This window comes from Odocoileus virginianus, chromosome 7 (assembly GCF_023699985.2).
Source record: "Odocoileus virginianus isolate 20LAN1187 ecotype Illinois chromosome 7, Ovbor_1.2, whole genome shotgun sequence".
In the NCBI taxonomy this organism is placed as follows: Eukaryota; Metazoa; Chordata; class Mammalia; order Artiodactyla; family Cervidae; genus Odocoileus; species Odocoileus virginianus.
Genome location: NC_069680.1, coordinates 10,692,193 through 10,711,649, shown reverse-complemented (window position 1 = coordinate 10,711,649; position 19,457 = coordinate 10,692,193). Strand labels below are relative to the sequence as shown.

At 39.7% G+C, this 19,457-nt stretch overlaps 1 protein-coding gene across 5 annotated transcripts in view; it reads left to right on the top strand.

The window, feature by feature from the left end:
* Nucleotides 1–13,382: 13,382 nt before the first annotated feature.
* SORCS1 (sortilin related VPS10 domain containing receptor 1) overlaps nucleotides 13,383–19,457 on the top strand; it is a 575,199-nt gene continuing 569,124 nt past the window's right edge. For all 5 annotated transcript variants that reach the window (XM_070470144.1, XM_020883904.2, XM_020883901.2 and 2 more), the window contains exon 1: nucleotides 13,383–14,285. In XM_070470144.1, coding sequence (XP_070326245.1) covers nucleotides 13,728–14,285 — 558 coding nt within the window. In that variant the 5' untranslated portion in view covers nucleotides 13,383–13,727. The remainder of the gene's footprint in view (nucleotides 14,286–19,457) is intronic.

Below are 19,457 nucleotides of genomic sequence, written 5' to 3'. Positions count from 1 at the left end.
GAGAAATATAATAAGAAATTAAGTCCGAGGTAAGAAAGGAAGGAAATTATTTGATTAAAGTAGAAATAAAATATACAAAGTTGGTATAGTAAAATGTTGTTTTTAAAAATTCACAAAATTGATAAGCTTCTGGTAAGATGGATCAATACAAATGAAAGAAAGCAAAAATTGCCAATTATAGAATCAAAAGAGTATATTAATATAAATCTAATAGATAAAACAATGAGTAGTATGATTGGATAATAGAAACAAATTTATGTTGATAGCCTTAAAATTCAAATTCAGTGTATAAATTATTTGAAAATTACAATGTATCAAAATTAATGCAAAAATCAATTTTATATATGGTATGTATTAGAAATTGTATATGTAAATAAAATTTTCCCGTGAAGTAAACTCCAGGACCAGATTACTTCAATGGTTATTTCCCCTAAACAAATAAGGAAAAAATGAAACTAATCTCATTCACATTCCTCTAGAATGTAAAGAAAATGGGAATACATATCAATTTATTTTTATGAAGGCAACGTAATCTTAATTCCAAAATCTGGTATGGACAGTACACAAAAGAAAAATTAAGGAACAAGATATCTCATGAATATAATTTTTTTAAATCCTAAACAAAATATAAACAGATCAGAATCACCAATAAAATAAAATGATAAATTATGTTAAAGTGGAGTTTGTTCTAGAGAAGGAAATGGCAACCCACTCCAGTGTTCTTGCCTGGAGAATCCCAGGGAGCCTGGTGGGCTGCCGTCTATGGGGTCGCACAGAGTCAGATACAACTGAAGCGACTTGGTAGCGGCAGCGGCAGGGTTTGTTCTAGGAATGCCAGATTAGTTAAACATTCTATAATCAGTTTACAGCATCGAAACAAAGGAGGAAAATATGTAACCATTTCAAAAGATGCATAAAATTCATGTTAGAAAATTTAAAGCCCATTCATGGTTTTTAAAAAGTCAACTGAGAATAAAATAAGTTTATTTAGCATGATAATGTCACTTAGAAAACAATCCCCAGTAAACAACATTCTTCCTAGTGATTTCTGAGCCCATTGCCGCCATTTCTATCCATCATTGTATACATAAATTAATAAGTACATGATAGAAATATTTGAGGGAAAGACATAAATTTTGCTTTACATATGATATCATTAGGCACATAGAACTTCTAAAATAATCTAAAAATTATTAGAATCAAGAAGGAAAATTAACAAGGTCATTAGAGACAATGTGAGAATTAATTCTGTTTCAATATACTACAAATAATTAGTTGAAAATTAAGACAGTTAATATTCACAATGCCACCAAATGCCTCCAATATTGGGAATAAATTTATTAAATGATGTATAGGATTCCTGTACTAAAAACTGATAAATGTTGCTGAGAGGACTCGAAGAATATCTAGATAAATAGAATATATTTATGGACTGGAAGACAGTATTTTTAAGATGTTAATTTCTTCTTAATTGATCTATAGACACATTGCAGTCCCACTAAAATGTCTAGCATTTTTTTTAAGTGACAAGGTAATTCTAAAACAATCCGGAAGGACTAAGTAGAGGGGTTCACACCAAATATCAAGATTTATCATAAAAATTATAATAATTAAGAAATATATTTTATTAGCACAGAATTTTACAAGCTGATGAATTAAGCAGATGAGAAAATTCAGAAACACAAATACACACATATAGTGGGTAGCCTGCCCCTTCTCCAGGGTGTCTTCCTGACCCAGGAATTGAACTTGTGTCTCCTGTATTGCAGGCGGATTCTTTACCAACTGAGCTATCACAGAAGCCCCAATTAAGAAATGGTTTTTATTAGCACAGTTTTACAAACTGATCAGTTAAGCAGAAGATAAAGTTCAGAAACACAAATGCACACATATAGTCACCTGGATATACAATAAGTATGTCACAACAGAAAAGTGGGGAAAGGATGGTCTTTTTAACTAATGGTCATGGGTTAATTGGTATCCATATAAAACAACATGAACTTTCAGCTTTACCTCATACCATACATACAAAATTAATCACATATTGGTTATAGAAATAAATATGATAAGTAAACAATACAACTTATAGAGAAAATAGAATATACTCATTAACGTAGGGTAAGAAAATATTTCTTATGCAGAAAATAATAAGCATTAGCCATAAAGAAAAGTTTTGAATTGATAAATTACATAAATATTAAGCACTTCTATTCATCAAAAATTGACATATTAAAAATCCAAAATTTGGAACATTATGTGTGAAATTACTGCTGTTATCTATTAAAATATGTGTAGAAAAGGATTTGTGTTTAGATTGTGTGCCAAGTCTCTTCAATCATGTCTGACTAATTGCGACCCAGTGGACTGTAGATCACTGGGCTCCTCTGTCCATGAACTTCTCCAGGCAAGAATACTGGAACGGGTAACCATTCTCTTCTCCAGGGGATCTTCCCAACCCAGGGATCGAACCCAGGTCTCCCACATTGCAACCAGATTCTTTAGCATCCGAGCCACCATTTGTAGGAAAAAATCCTACAAATCAATAGGAAAAAGACTGACCATCCAATATCTTTAAAACTGACCAAAAGCCTGGAAAAAATGCTTCAGAAAACAGAGTATTCAAAGACCAGTAAATACTTTAAAAAGTACCCAGCATCATTATTGTTCAGGAAAATGAAAATTAAATGACTATGTAATACCGCTACACTCACCCGAATGGCAAAAAAAAAAAAAAAAAAAGTGTTGGTGAAGATGTGAAATAACTGAAAGTTTCATACATTGCTGTTTGGAACAAACACTTTGAAAAACTGGCACCATACAGTAAAAGTAAGCATATACGCCTTAGAACTCATGATTCCTGGCCCCAAAATATATCCTAGAGCATTTTTATTTTATGTCTACCAAGTGACATGCACAAGGATGCTCATGGCACTGTATTCCTAATAGCCAAAAGTAGACACTACTTAAATGTCTATCAACAGTGTAAGGAGTAAATAAAGAGTTGCATGTTCATGCTGTGGAATACTACACAGAAATAAAATGGACCAATTTCTAGTACACACTACATGGGTTAAAAAAAAAAAATCTCAAAAATATAATAGTGAATGATAACAGCCAAACACAAGATATATACTGATCGATTTTGTTAAATACACTCAAAAAGAGCACAATTAATCTATTGTTATAGAAGTCAGAATAGGCATTCTTTGTCAAGTGTATATGCTTTGGTGTTACTGGCTGCCAGGGAGTGTGTGTGTATGTGCACGTGTGTATAAAAATTAAATGACTGAAAAATTTAGTTAATACTTAGATATTCTTGGGGCTTCCCTGGTAGCTCAGATGGTAAAAGCATCTACCTACAATGCGGGAAGACTGGGGCTCGATCCCTGGGTCGGGAAGATCCCCTGGAGAAGGAAATGGCAATCCACTCCAGTATTCTTGCCTGGAAAATCCCATGGACTGAGGATCCTGGTAGGCTACAGTCCATGGGGTTGCAAAGAGTCGACAGACTGAGTGACTTCACTTAGATATTCTTATGGATACAAGTTAAATTTCAAAGCAATTTAAAAACTGTTTAAATGCTAAAAGCATTGTCATTGTTATCGAGTAGAGTTCTTTACAAACTGCTGCTAAGAGCAATACGTTGCAAAAGTAGGATTTTCTTCAGTCCATGTTCTGTTTTAATTTACTTTATTCACTAATTCAACTTTTGTCTTTGGTGTCAGTTTAGCACTATGTGAAACAGGTAGTGGACATCTGTGATTCATTCCAGTGATGATTAGCTGATGATATTAAGAAATTCTACCAATGAAATGAGAACCAGGTTTGTCATTTATTCATTCAACATTTACCGAACGTCTTATGTTTCTGCATTGGTTTAGATACTAAGGCAAAGAGATAAATATATAAGACATACAGGACCCATAACCTAGAGGATATTGCAGTCTAAAGGAGGAGATAAATGAGTAAGACAGATGATCAAAATAATGAAAATACAATGTTAGAGAGATACCAGGTGCCACGAGCTCATAGAAAAGAAATAGCGGTTCCGTGCTTAGCACTAAAACAATTGTACTGAAATATATAAGATAATTTCCACAATAAGACCCTTAAAAAGCTATGGATAAATTTCAGACATTCCCTTGACAAGATCTAGGGTGTGATGACATAGGATATTAAGACAGCAATCAAGAACTAGGCTACAAAGGATGGTTTGTAAACACCAAGAGGTTATCAAGTCAGGGCACCAAACTTTAGAAATATCAGAAAGTTGGTCTAAAAGATGGGGAATGGAATAAACAATTTTGACTTAGAGCCTCTGCAGAAATCCAGCATTTGGCTAGCAGACATAAAACAGCTTAACAATGAACCAAATATCTTCTTATTAATAGATAGAGACTCATTAGACCTCCAGGACCTAGTCAGCTGTGTTAGAACCATAGCTGACTTCAGAAAATGGACACACCTCAGCCCACAACATGACTTAAACCATCATACCTGGTGATACTAAGTAGTTAAACATAGTTGAGCCTTTCCTAATAGTTTTTTTTTTTTTTTTTTAAGGCAAACACTCCTGATTCTGCATCTGGGCATTTATCTAAGCTTGTTCATGTCTTCAGACTTTGTAATAGCTCTATGATAAGTGGCATGTATTTACCCCATGATATATTAAATAAGGGATTCCTTTGACCTTTTCTAAAGTTAAATTTTCATTTTGCAAAGACTAATTCAAGTACATGGTCAAAAGTTCAGCCTGCCACCCAGTTTACTGCTGACCTTCTAGAAGCTTTTAAAACTCAGGTGCAGATTCCTTGTACCACGATTCACATGGATGATTGGTTTGGCATGAACCAAGAAGGCAGTAGTTTATTCCATCCATTCAATTTGCCTCCAAAGCAAAACTTCTGAGTTTCACTCTGCTATCTGCTTCTCTTGTCATATATTATAGAGTATGGTGGTCTTTAATTTTTGTTTTATTTACAGCAGGAAATAAATTCATTTTTATTTAATTGAGTGGATTTTAACTTCTTGTCTGCCACCTAGGGAAGAGTCCCAAATGGAAATTGGTATTAACAATGTGAAATACCTTTAACAACAACTAACAGGTATTGAGCCTAGAACAGCTTTACACAAGGGAAGTGATAAAGTTCCATTTTGCAGATTAGGCAGCAGAGCTTCAGAAACTCAGATGATATTATACAGCTGCCGAGTGGCCTCTGTGGGATTGAAAACTGGAATGCTGACTTCAGAGTATAGGATTTTAAGCCACACACTGTACTGTCTCCAAGCACCAGAGACAGAATGACACAATAACTTGCAGCTTTGATCACTTCTCTTGCCTGCCTCGTCAGTGTCCTTCTGCACTGCTCCCAGAGATTGACATACTGTCAGGACACCTGGACTCGTGCGGGCTGGAGTATGTCTGTGCTTTGTCCAGAAGGAGCAGAGAAATGGGGAGCAGCACACAGTAGTTAGTGTTGCCCAACTGTGCTGCTTCTTCTTTGCTTTCTTTTCTCCTTTTCTTTGCACGCCCTGATTGTGCTCTGAGAAATTTCCCAAAGATCTTATTTTTAATGGCTACTGTACATTTTATAGAGCTGTATTCTGCTGGAATATTTTGCCCTAGAAATCTACTGATTTTGGCTTCAGTGTTAACTCCATTCATCTTTGGATCAGTTCTTTGGAAAAAAGACAAAAATAACGAGGCTTCCTGTGATACGGGAAGTTTTGGGTTATCATCTCAGTGGCCCTGAAAGAATTTGAAGGGTCGCTTTCTCCATTTTTCTTGTCTTCTCTTCTCTAGTTAGCACTCCCAAAGAAACAGAAGTGAAGTGTAGCTCCCACTGAGTTCATTTCTTCCTATTTGTACCTTCAAGGAGACTGGAATAGAAAAAATATTACAAAGGTGGTTTTGTGATTTATTCTGTCAAAGCCTTTTAATGTTGGACAAACAGATTAGAGGGCAGAAGAGAGACAGAATGGTAGAAGTTACAATTTCTAGATCATTTTAAGACTATAATGAATTCTTAAAAAAGACATTCTAAGAATTTGCGGTAAAGGTATCTGGCACATAACTTTCAGTTGGGTCTGACTCTTCACAACCTCACTGACTGTAGTCTGCCAGGCTTCTCTGTTCATGGGATTCTCCAGGCAAGAATACTGGAGTGGATTGCCATTTGCTTCTCCAGAGGATCTTCCCGACCCAGGGGTTGAACTCAGGTCTCCTGCACTGCAGTTAGGTTCTTTACCATTTGAGCTACAGGGAAGTCCTTGCTCAAGGTTCAGTTCAGTTCAGTAGCTCAGTCAAGTCCGACTCTTTGCCACCCCATGGACTGCAGCACACCAGGCTTCCCTGTCCATCATCAACTCCCAGAACTTACTCAAACTCATGTCCATCGAGTGGCTGATGCCATTCAACCATCTCATCCTCTGTTGTCCCCTTATCCTCCCACCTTCAATCTTTCCCAGCACCAGCATCTTTTCCAATGAATCAGTTCTTTGCATCAGGTGGTCAAAATATTGGAGTTTCAGCTTCAGCATCAGTCCTTCCAATGAATATTCAGGACTGATTTCCTTTAGGATGGACTGGTTGGATCTCCTTGCAGTCCAAGGGACTCTCAAGAGTCTTCTCCAACACCACAGTTCAAAAGCATCAATTCTTTGGCACTCAGCTTTCTTTATAGTCCAACTCTCACATCCATAATGACTACTGGAAAAACCATAGCTTGAACTAGACAGACTTTTGTTGGCAAAAAAATGTCCATGCTGTCTAAGTTGGTCAAAACTTTTCCTCCAAGGAGCAAGCATCTTTTAATTTCATGGCTGCAGTCACCATCTGCAGTGATTTTGGAGCCCCCCAAAATAAAGTCTCTCACTGTTTCCATTGTTTGTCCATATTTGCCATGAAGTGATGGGACTGGATGCCATGATCTTAGTTTTCTGAATGTTGAGTTTTAAGCCAACTTTTTCACTCTCCTTGTTCACTTTCATGAAGAGGCTCTTTAGTTCTTCACTTTCTGCCATAACGGTGGTGTCATCTCTTTATCTTAGGTTACTGATATTTCTCCCAGCAATCTTGATTCCAGCTTGTGCTTCATCTAGCCCAGCATTTTGCATGATGTACTCTGCATACAAGTTAAATAAGCAGGGTGACAATATACAGACTTGTTTTTCTGGAACTTTCTTGCTTTTTTGATGATCCAGCAGATGTTTGCAATTTGAACTCTGGTTCCTCTGCCTTTTCTAAATCCAGCTTGAACATCTTGAAGTTCTTGGTTAATCTACTATTGAAGCCTGGCTTGGAGAATTTTGAGCATTACTTTGCTAGCATGTGAGATGAGTGCAACTGTGTGGTAGTTGAACATTCTTTGGCACTGCCTTTCTCTGGGATTGGAATGAAAACTGACCTTTTCCAGTCCTGTGGCCACTGCTTGGTTTTCCAAATTTGCTGGCATATTGAGGGCAGCACTTTCACAGCATCATCTTTTGAGATTTGAAATATCTCAACTGGAATTCCATCCCCTCCACTAGCTTTGTTTGGAGTGATACTTCCTAAGTCCCACTTGGCTTCACATTCCAGGATGTCTGGCTCTAGGTGAGTGATCACACAATCGTGATTATCTGGGTCATGAAAATCTTTTTTGTACAGTTCTTCTGTATATTGTTGCCACCTTTTCTTAGTATCTTCTGCTTCTGTTGGGTCCCTACCATTTCTGTCCTTTATTGTGACCGTCTTTGCATGAAAAGTTCCCTTGGTATCTCTCATTTTCTTGGAGAGATTTCTAGTCTTTCCCATTCTATTATTTTCCTCTGTTTCTTTGCATTGATCACTGAGGAAGGCTTTCTTATCTCTCCTTGCTATTCTTTGGAACTCTGCATTCAAATGGGTATAGCTTTCCTTTTCTCAGTATCTCTCTCTAAGTAAACTTACTTTGTCATAAGCCACAGTCCACATTCCACATTTTCTTTATTTCACATTTAGTATGACTATTCAAATGGGAAAAAATGTCTATGCATATGTGAGTTCACACAATGACAGTGATATTATTTTATGCATTTCTATTCCTCTTTAACTATACAAGCTATTTTTTGAAACCTGAAATGATTGTGTAAGAAATGTGCATAATCGCTAAATAAAACAATGTATAATTTTAATTCATACATATATAAAAATTGGGAGAGGTTTTGGAGGGACAAAGGATAGCAAAATTTAGTTCTAATTTTTTTTTTCTCTAACTCTATGACCTTGGATAGATTTCTTTATATTCTGTAAGATGCAGGCAAAAACTGCCCCCTACCTATCTTTTGGAGCTGCTGCAAGATTTATTAAAGTAGGAGAAAAAAAAAAAAAAACTGTTTAGAAGTCTGATAAGTGTTACATAAATACAAGGCAGTATTGTTATCTCCAAGAAGTGTAAGAAGTTGAATTAAATTTCACAGCACCCTTATGAGTCAAGTAGATAATCTTAGACCTATTTTTATAGATAAGAGGGCTTAAGCTCTTCTGTTATAGCCACTAGATTGGGTCTATGAGAAGAAACACAATTACTGAATTCAGAGCTATGCCAGTACTTGTTGTTACCTGAATATATTTTAAAGGGCAGTTATAAAAAAAAAAATCCCATCATTCCCTTGGCAAGCAATAAGGAAAGTCTGCATATTATCCTCCCCAGTTTTCTTTCTATGGTTCTTCGTGAAATTGATCTGAAATGTAAGACACCTTGTCTCAATGGTATCCAAGGGGAGCCAAGTATTTTGAGAGCTATTAAAAGACATTGTTCTAATGATGAGACATATAATGTGATTTAGTGCAGCCAAAGCCAAGGTGTTCATCAGACACAGAGAGACCTAGGAAAAGGGAAAAATAGAAGCCAATGTAACAGTTACAGAGGTCAGTGAAGTAGGTTCTTTCATAGTGAATATACCACTGAGTTCATTTAAGGTGTGTGTGGCTGTGACCGCGTGGTGCATAACATTACCCCCCACCCCTTAACCAAATAAAAGGTGATATAAATTGGAGAATACACATTTTCCTTTCAGCCTAAATAAACTCACTCACTTTTTTCCAAAACTAATTGCTCCACATTACTAAAAAATTATTCAAAGTGCTAGAGTGCCTGACAAATAGTAAATTGCCACCAGGGAAGCCCTGATAAATGTTACCTGTTATTATTTGGACTTGGAGTAAGAACAAAATGTATGAAATAATATCACTGTCATTTTGTGAACTCATATATCCATATATATATACATATATTCCCATTTAAATAGTCATACTAAGTGTGAAATAAAGGAAACATGGAATGTGGACTGTGACTAAGTAAGTTTATTTAAAGAGATATACCGAGAAAAGGAAAGCTATACCCATTTGAATGCAGAGTTCCAAAGAATAGCTAGGAGAGATAAGAAAGCCTTCCTCAGTGATCAATGCAAAGAAATAGAGGAAAAAAGTAGAAGGGGAAAGATGAGAGATCTCTTCAAGAAAATTAGAGTCAAGAACACATTAGGAATAAGATGCCTGGGTTGAAGCCTTGCCTTGCATGAAATTGTCATGTGACTGCATATAGTTATTTAACATAACCCTTACAGTGGGAACAATGATAGTACTCACTCAGCTGAGACAAATTTTGTAGAAAACCAATGGGAAGTTGCGTGTAAAATCCTTAACATGGTCTCCAGCACATGGGTGCACCTGATTCCTAGAATGTTAACTCTTAGTCGTTGTGAAACTAAGGCTGTTACATTAGTTGCTGCATTGCTAGCCAGTTATTCACTGCACGCTTCCATGAGCCAGGTACCAAAGGAGGCTTTGGGAAGAGAAAGAATAGAGGAGACATGGTCCACGTCCACCTGTAGCTTTTGGCAGAAGTATTGACAAAGAAACACTCAAGTAAAATAATCGAAGCCTGCAGCATGCTAAGAAGGAACTAAGAATGTATTGATGCAGAAAATGTGGAGGAATTTCTCCTTAGTTTAGGGAGTCAGGGAAAGTGTAAGGAAGTACATGTAAAGTGAAGTTTTCAAAGGGGTCAGCGTGTGAATGAGGGTCATGTGGAACGCTGCCCTCAGGTAGGTGGGACAGCATTTGTAAAGGTCGTGAGTTAAAAACAAAAAAAAACAACACAAAATACTTTGGCACATGGGAGGAAAGGATTTCCAGAATGGCTTAATCATGTGGAGGGAGAGTGCTGTCTAACGTGACTGAGGAATGGGCAGAACCCAGCTCATGCTGACCAGGTGGACCGTGGAGAGGAGTATAGGTAGTCTGTTTGAAAAAGTCAGTCACTGAAAGGTTTCACATACCGGCAATGAATGATATATTTTTTATGCTTTTGAGAGACCACTTTTGCTGCTTTGTAGGGCAAGGCATCTAAATTTTTTTATCATGTACACCAATCAGCATGTGACTCCAAAATGTTTATTTATATGTTCATATTCTCTCCCTCTCTCCCTCAACAGATAGAGATAGGAATATATAAATAACATAAATATTTATGTTAATCAGTAATTAAATTTAACTAGTCTATTTCCTGCACACAAATGAATCACCTTGTGGTGCCCCTTTGGTCCTTGTACCCCACTTCGGAGATGACTGTTGTAGAGAAAAGACGGAGCAAAGAAATCTTCAAGTAGGGAGACTAACATGGAGACTATTGGACTAGCCCAGGCTATTACCAATGATGGTAACTTGCAGTAGGTGGCGGCATATTTTTCATATGCATGATGAAAAAGACTCCTCATTGGAATTATAGATCTACACTCTACTGACCTTTGATATCAACTATTTTCCTAACAAATGACCCATTCTTAGTAGATCATATTAATAAAACCTGTTGGGTTGCTTGTTGGGTTGCTGGGTTGCAAACACCTTGAAGTAGACTAGCTCACTTTCCTCCATGAGTAGCCTATTTCTTGAGTCCTCTAGAAAAGCACAATAGTTTAGGGAGTTACTGGTACTTTCCCTTTCTGCTTGTTGGCAAAAGTCCCCTATGATCAGTCATAAGAAAATGAATTTATAAAAAAAAAATAGTTAAAGTCAATTTCTTCTACATCTGTGTAAACTTTGTCACAAATGGATGATTAAAGTCAGGCATTAAAAAAGTGCCTGTCTCTATAAATTCTCAGCAAATGAATTAAAATGCTCTCACATTAAAGAGATTATTGTAGTAGGTGTCTGAAAAGATGAGCATTGTAAACTCCTTGAGGACGAAATGTCAGCTTTACTTGACAGGAAGAACTTCGTTTTGAAACCAAAACAATCTAAATTTTGGTAGGGTAATAATAGAGTAAAACCAGAAAAGGTGAATCCACTAATTTACTTTGCTTTTTCCAGTCCTATATTTCGATGGGAGTTCATTTGGGTTCTGAGGCTTTAATCTGGTTTTTCTCTCTTGGAGGAATTCTCACAGATTGGAAAGGAGGTACTAGGGCAAGAAAGGGCATAGAAAGAAGGCATTAAGCCAAGGCTCCTGCAAAACTTTGAAAACCTTTCTGAGGAGAGGAAAACAACTGCTCTGGGTTTCGACAAACAACACTTGCAATTTAAGAGGTAGGAGAACCTATGGCTCACTTCATCCGCCAGTAGTCCTTTTTTAGGAGGACTCAGGTTTGGGTAGTAGTGGTGGTTTTGGAAGAACAGCTTGTGTCTCCTGTAATGGCAAACAGGACACTCCATTGTTCTTTTAAGTATGCAATTTTAATGGCTGAGGAAACTGTGCTTTTTGTATTGGCACATTTCTTGGATTGATCATGAGAACAATCACTTGAACTGTTTTGTAGCACATCTCTGACTTGGAAGAAGAGAAATTCCGCTTAGACAGAATTAAAGGGTATTATTAATTGAAGAATAATGATCATTTTGTTACTTTCAAATTTGGTTTTCCCATCACAAACCCGGGATTCAGATTTTTCAGTGAGGTTAACTTTGCAAATATGAAAATGAACAAACATATAATGAGAAATTGGAAATTGTACTGTTTTATTGTGGGATTCATTTATTCAATCAGTAAATATTCATGGAATAATTTAATAGCTACCATGTGATAAGAAAGTATTATCAGGCTCATGAAGACTACAAAGACATGAGAAGGTATTTCAACCCTTAGAAGCAACTTTCTGTTTGAAAATGGCCTGGATTTTTGAGAAATTCTTTGTAATTTTCAAAGCCCATTCACCTACTATAAATCTTCATATGAACTTTTGAATAGTAGCAGGGGAGCTAGGCAGGGCAGACCATATAATCATACAATTATGGAATTTTAGGAGTGAAAGGATTTTTAAAGGTCATCTAATGCAACAACTTTGTTTTAAACCTGGGAAGCTGAGCGAATACTGCTTGTTTGAGATTCCACAGCAAACTAATGGCAGAGCATCCAGCATCCACATGAAGTTTGCTATTAGGAATCTAAAGGCCTGTGTTAATAGCTCTGGGTTAGGCACTAATGCCACAGGAAAGATGGAGCACCATGCTTCCTTTCCCGTATGCATCTGCACACAGAACTGTATATAACAGACTTACAGTAAATGTGCTCAGTCATGTCCCACTCTTTGTGACCACATGGACTGTAGCCTGCCGGGCTCCTGTCTATGGGATTTTCCAGGCAGGAATACTGGAGTCGGTTGCCACTCCCTTCTCCAGGGGATCTTCCCCACCTACGATTCTAACCTGTATCTCCTGCATTGGCAGGAAGATTCTTTACCACTGAGCCACCTGGGAAACCTATCTTACAATAAGTATTTATTGAATTAATGACAGACAGATTTCCTACCATATAGGACACTGTGTCGAGTACTAAAGATAAAAGGCAACAACGAACTGGATACTTCTTCCAAGTTGCACACAACATAGTCTTCCTGCCCTCAATGAGTGTGCAGTCTTCTAAGGAAACCAAGGTATAGTCCACAAAATACAGTAAGCTTGGGTTCAAATACAGTGAGTGCTTTAGGAGGTCAAGGAAGGAATCTAAGAGTGATAATTGATGAAAAAATCCCTCAGACTACAAACACACACACACACACACACATCACACACCGGCGATATTTTAATTACATCATTCTCCGCTAATGCTGGGACACACACTGTTCGCAAGGTAAGGTCAAGATGCCAACTCGCTGAGACTAAGAAGAGGAGAAGCCAACTCATCCCTATTCTCCAAACTGAAAATGACCAGAGAGGGGGATTTTAAAAAGAAAGAAACAGCCACAGAGGCTGACAGAAACAATAAAACAGGAATAGGAAATCCCCACACAGTGACCCCTCCGCTGGCCACCCCCACGGGAGGGGCGCTCGGGCTCAGCGCAGAGCCCGGCGGCTGCGGGCGCGCAGAGCGCGCGGAGGCGAGGAGCGGGCGGCGGCGGCGCGGCGGCTCACCCAGTCCCCGCAGCCACCCGCGCGCGGCGCAGCTCGGGAGCGGGACGCGGCGCTCCGAGCCCCGGCAGCGCCCACCCTTCCTCCCGCGTCGCGCGCCAGCGCCCGCTCCGCCCGCGACTTCAGTTCGGCTCCACCCCCGCGTGGCGGCGGCTCGCTCTGTCCGAACCCGTGCTCGGCACCAACCCAGCCGGAGCAAGCGGCCGCCACCTGCCTCGCGCCGCCACGGCCCGCCCCCACCGCGGCCCAACTTGGATGGAGTTGGGGTCCTGAGCGCCTGCCCCTCGCAGCCAGCCAGCTGAGAGCCCCGCACCGCCGCCTCTGGTCCGGGACCCCTTCTCCACTCCTCTCCGCTCCCGCGATGGGAAAAGTTGGCGCCGCCGGCGGCTGCCCAGCCGGGCTGAGCGCGCTCCTCGCGGGCGCGGGGCTCTTGGTCCTCTGCGCCCCGGGCTCCTGCGGCGGCGGCTCCTGTTGTCCCCCGCGGCATCCCAGCGCGGCTCCACGCTGGGCTCCGACCCCAGGGGTGCTTCCTCACGGGGGACCGCGAGGCAGAGCTCCTGCTGCGCCCCTGCCCCAACTCGGAAGACCCCTGTTCGCAGTGGCCCCCGGAGACCGAGCGCTGTCCCTGGAGCGGGCCCCGGGCACGGGGGCGTCGGTGGCGGTCGCTCCACGCTCTGGCCGGAAGAGACGGAGTGGAGAGGATCAAGAGCAGGCTGAGCGAGGAGAGGGGACGAGTAGAAACCCTCGGGGAGTGCCAAGGGACGGAGGGCAGCAGGAGCCTGGGGCTCTGGAGCGGGACCCGGACAAAGCCACTCGCTTCCGGCTGGAGGAGCTGAGACTGACCAGCACCACGTTCGCGCTGACGGGCGACTCGGCACACAACCAAGCCATGGTCCACTGGTCTGGCCACAACAGCAGCGTGAGTAAAATGGGACTGAGGGCGAAGGGGTGAAGAGGGAAAGGGTTAAAGTCAGCTGTGTGATCTGATGGAGAATTTGGGGACATGGGGTTTGGGGACTTGAAAGATGCTGCAAATTAGTCTTCCCTGCCCTTCTCCCCAAGGAGTTAAATGCCACCAACTAGGTAGTTACCCCCACCCCTTTCCCAGCAACACCGGAGTCCTCTCCAAACCTCTAACAAAGCTTCTCACAGGGCAGGCAGATCCCTGTTTCCCGTTTCTTTGGTCTCAATGGTGTAGGATGGAGCCAAGACAAGGCAAACAGAGGGGGTTAAAGTATTCTGAATGCGGAAATGAAAGGGTTAAATTTCCAGGCAACCTCCTGTTCCCTCAAGTGACTTTTCTTTTACTTGCTAGACTTAAGGATGAGAGCAAGTAAGATTTCTTTTTAAGTCTTTATTTGTAGCCTTTTAATTTTATTTTTGTGCAGATCTCCTAACCCCTTCTTCCTAGCATGGAAAAGAAATTCAGTGGATAATGAGCTGCCCTTAATGCATTCTGTTTCTGGGGACCAAGTGGATGCAAGTTTCAGGACGGGAACTCTCCAGCATCTTCTAACAGCATCAGCCAGTGTGTTTGGAGAGCTGGGGCTTTCCAGTCTGTGAATGAGTGGTTGTTCTCTGACTTGATCGGTCCCAGGAAGATCAGATATATCTCTGTGACAACAACTCCCTGTTCTCCTCCATTGCCTGACCTCCTGTAGTGAAGAGCACGAATAAAGACTTCACTCTTGCCTTGTTAAGGAAGGAGAGGGATTGCTGGATTTCCAGGAGGCTGATACTTGGGAGGGGAGCTTGATTGCAAGTCCATGAGCTGCGGCCAAGTCAGGGAAGGTTTTAGATGTTTGGAAAAACCTGAATATGTGGAATCTGAGGGAACTATTCCAACTTAAACTGCACCTAGAAACTTCAAGGAGCTGAAATAGTTAAGAGCGAGCTTTGGAGGTAATAACTGTAGGTGATTTAAAAGTATGGAAACTTCCCTATGTTGCTGTTAAGCAGACAAGAACATAGCAACCAAGGACAGTAAAATGAAAAAGAAAAATCAAAGTTTCAGCTTCTATTGGATTACCGAGATTGTGGTATTTGTACTAGGCACAAGCTGTGCATCCTGGTACATTTCAAAATGTTTTAAGTTGTGATGTAATTGCCAGAAACCTTCCCAGGGAAGTGCCACTTTAGTAAATCGTGTTCATTGTCAGCTTTTTTAATGAGAGTTGTGAACATTTTAAAATAAGAACCTATCATTATGGATTTCTTGGGTACATAGACATAAATTGTATTAAAGCAAATTGTGATAAATAATATTTTGTATCATATCTCTGAGAATATCAGCACGGCTTTCCCTACAGTTTAGCCTTTATGATGAAAGCTATGTGCCCAGTACTGGTTTAATCAAATAATTGAAACTGAAATTATTTTCATTCAAGGTCTGGAGACCCTTGCCCTCATTCCTTACCTTAACTGTCATATCTTTCATATCATAATCACTAAAATTAATCCCCCAATTTGAACTTGAATCTTCTTAAACTGATTAAATAACTTTTGCTCTGTTTTAAGTGATTAACTCAAAGCCCTCAGCTTTAAGACGAGATTTTAAACACATCAGACATATTAGATCTTGTATCAAGAAGTAAAGGACCTTGGACTCAAAATATTTCTGGCTTTTAATGTAATTCAAGCTGTAAAATATCACTCACTCATTAGACCTCTACTTTAGTTCACCTCTTGAAAGATCTTGGAAAGAGCAAGAAAAGGAGAGTACATCTTTGGCAAATTTTAGACACCATTTAAGAAATGCTGCCAAGCCCTGCTGGCCCTTTTTAAATGGTGCTTATAAACCCAGTCAGGCTTATGGGTCAAGGCTTGGATGGGTGACATGTAAAGAAGTCGGAGATGATGTAGGAAATAAAGTGCTAAAAGTTGGAGCATTGAAATCATTAAACTAATGAGATCTCTATCCTAAGTCTTCATTCTACAAGGTCACACCTTCCATCCCTGCCCACTTACATGCAAATTGTTGTAGTTTTTTTCTCAGTGTATACATATAGGTAGTAGAGGAAGAGAAACAGTGTTTTATCAGGATCTTCCACAAAGCCATCCCAGATTCATAGGAGAAAGAAAGTTTAAAATATTTTTGAAAGTAAGGAAGGTGGAAAGAAACTTTTCTGGGCAACTTTGTGATGTGAAAAGCAGAGTGGAGACCTGAGTTCTAGTTCTGCCTTTTCGTGGTTTGATCCTGACAAGCTGATTGCCTGAGTGTGGATTCCCTCATGTCTAAAACAGGAGGGGAGGATGCCTGTCAGATTCATTACTGAGAATTATGTGCCAGGATATACTTAAGAGGGCGTCGTGACTGTAAAGTAGTGTATACATCTTTGTAACTCTCATCTCATGGCTTTGCGCGTTCCCCCAGAGGAAGAAATCCACTAACCTAACTCTGAGGACAGCAGTGGCGGGAGGGGGCTCTCATTTTCTTCTCCTTTAACTGTCATACCTTATGGATCCACCCCCAACCCATTCAGGGCCAGGGGCAATACACATCCTCTGAACCTGCCTCACCTTTAGCTAAAAGTCTTTGCTAAGTACGGCTTCTGATGACAATAGCACCTGCATTAAAGGTGTAAATGTATGGTAATTATAGGCTGCCTGTCAAACTTGTGAAGAATTCTGGATCCTTCTTGCAACTCTTTCCCTTCTCCTTCCTGCCCCCTCCTCTGTTGGACTTGTGCAGTTGGGTAAAGATATGACTGTTTTGCCTCATCTGTGGGTGTGATGTGATTCCTCTGTGCTGCAGTCTAGCTTGATGAAAAGTGTTGATGAAGTTGTTAGAACACCTGGGGGGATCTTTTGGCATGAAAGGTGCTGGGTATGAATCATTTGTCATGAGCTTGGTGTCGTAAGCAAGAACATATTGTTCCTACCCTACTCATCCGAGGCATGCTGTGCCCTGATCTAAATTTACAGAGCAGTTCTTAGTTTGTTAAAATATATATTTATCTATACATATGTATGGTGGGGATGTATTTATTCTTTATATCCAAGGAATTTCAAAGTTCTGTACTCATTAATCCTTACAATATCCCTGAGGCAGGTGTCAAGTGTTAATATCTCTTTTTCATATTTTTATGCTGGAGTCAATTTGAATATTTCAGTTCACTCTCTTGTCCTTTTCTCACTAAAAATAGTGTTACAGGATTTGTTAATAGAGGCTTTTACTTGACATATTTTGCTATTATGATATTTTTAATACTGCATTTATCATAGTGAATGATGATCTGGTTGGTTTTTATATACTTTTTTGCCTTTTGTTGTCCTGGGACTTGACATTTACCATCCATCCTTAGTGAGTAAACTGAGTTCCAACTTGAGTCAGGTTTTGGGGTAGATGCCTGACATTCATCATTTCATTTAATTTTCCCAAAAATTTTATGAGTAGGTATTATTATCTTCATTGCATTAGTGAGGAAACTGAGGCTTCAGAAGGTTAAATGATTTGCTAAGAAGATATAACAGTTCAGTGGCAAAACAGACACTGACTCCCAGGGTGATCTGACTTCAAAATCCCACAGAATGACTTGTCTTAGAGATGTTAAGGTGGGGTAGAAAAACCCAGACCCTTGGAGATCTGTATTTTAAAGACATCTGTCTGGGACAGATTTCACATGATGGTGGAGGAAGGCATAGTCTTACCTGGAAACTCCATCTCTTTGTAGGAAAGCAAGGACTGTATAACCTGTGCCTGTCACATTGCATTCTTTACCTTAAAGTAGTGATTTGGCTGTTCTCTTATCCGCCCACATCTTCATCTTTACTGAGACATGGGATCCGCACCTGGTGATTCATTGAGCACGAGGTAATGTGCCATCATTCAGCTTTCAGATCTGGTGTTCTTCAAGAATAGATTCCTTTTCTAAGTTAATTACAAATCTGATTTTATAGAGAGGTTGCTTATGAATACTTCATTTGACTATATACTTTCATGTAATTTTTTAAACTTTTTTTTTCTAGAGTGAAATGATAAAAGGATTTTTTATTTCTCTAGCAAGCCACATAATACCTTCTTCTCTCATCAGTACTTTATTTTGTTAATGGGTGTTAATGTGGTGTGACATGGAAGGCAGTGGGTTTGGAAGCAGAGTTGAGTTTGAATGTTAGCTGTCTAGTGACCCAGCATGCTGCTTTGAGCAAGACCCTTAAATTCTTTGAGCTTCTATTTTCTCAACTATAATATGGGGAGGGCACATCTTTTTTTTTTTTCCCCTGAATATTTGATATCACTTACACAAAGAGGCAGTACATAGCAAGTGCTCAATAAATGGTACTTCTTATTTTGTGTAGCAGAAATACATCTCTCTTGGTAATTAAGACCCCTGGGTTATAGTCTTGGCTCTACACAAAAGTTAGATATGTCCTGATAGTCTATCAAACTTTTGTAGCCTCAATTTTATCCTCTGTAAAATGACATGAATATACCATAACATCACTGAAATCCCTTACAGATCATAATCCAATTAAAAAATTTTGTCAATCTGTAGGTATTTTGCACCTTCTACATCTAAATAAAGTGCCTCGGGAGTATTCAGGATTCAGAAATGACACACGGAGCTATACTCTTGACCTGTGAATGAGCATGCCTTTTATTTCACAAGATTCTTCCTCTCTCTGTGGTTTATATGCATATCTTTAATAGGAAATTAAGGCATTTGAGACCCAAGCAGGCATTCATTTCAATGTAGATTTGCAGCAAAATATAGTTTAGTCAGTTTACTAAATCATATCTTCAGGTTAAGACTCTTGGTGAAAGTAAAAGTGTTAGTCATACAGCTGTGTCTGATTCTGCAATCCATGGACTGTAGCGTGCCAGGCTCCTCTGTCGTGGAATCCTCCAGGAAGAATGCTGGAGTGGGTAGCCATTCCCTTCTCCAGGGGATCTTTGTGACCCAGGGATCAAATCTGGGTCTCCTGCATTGCAGGTGGATTCTTTACCATCTGAGCCAACAGTATCTTTGAACAAAAAAGTTGCAACCTATTGTGAAATTGGAAAGTAAAGATCCCTTAAGATGTTTTAATGGGATTTTTTTTTTAGAGTAAATTGACATCAGTGTTGACTTTGAAAATTATGTCCACATCC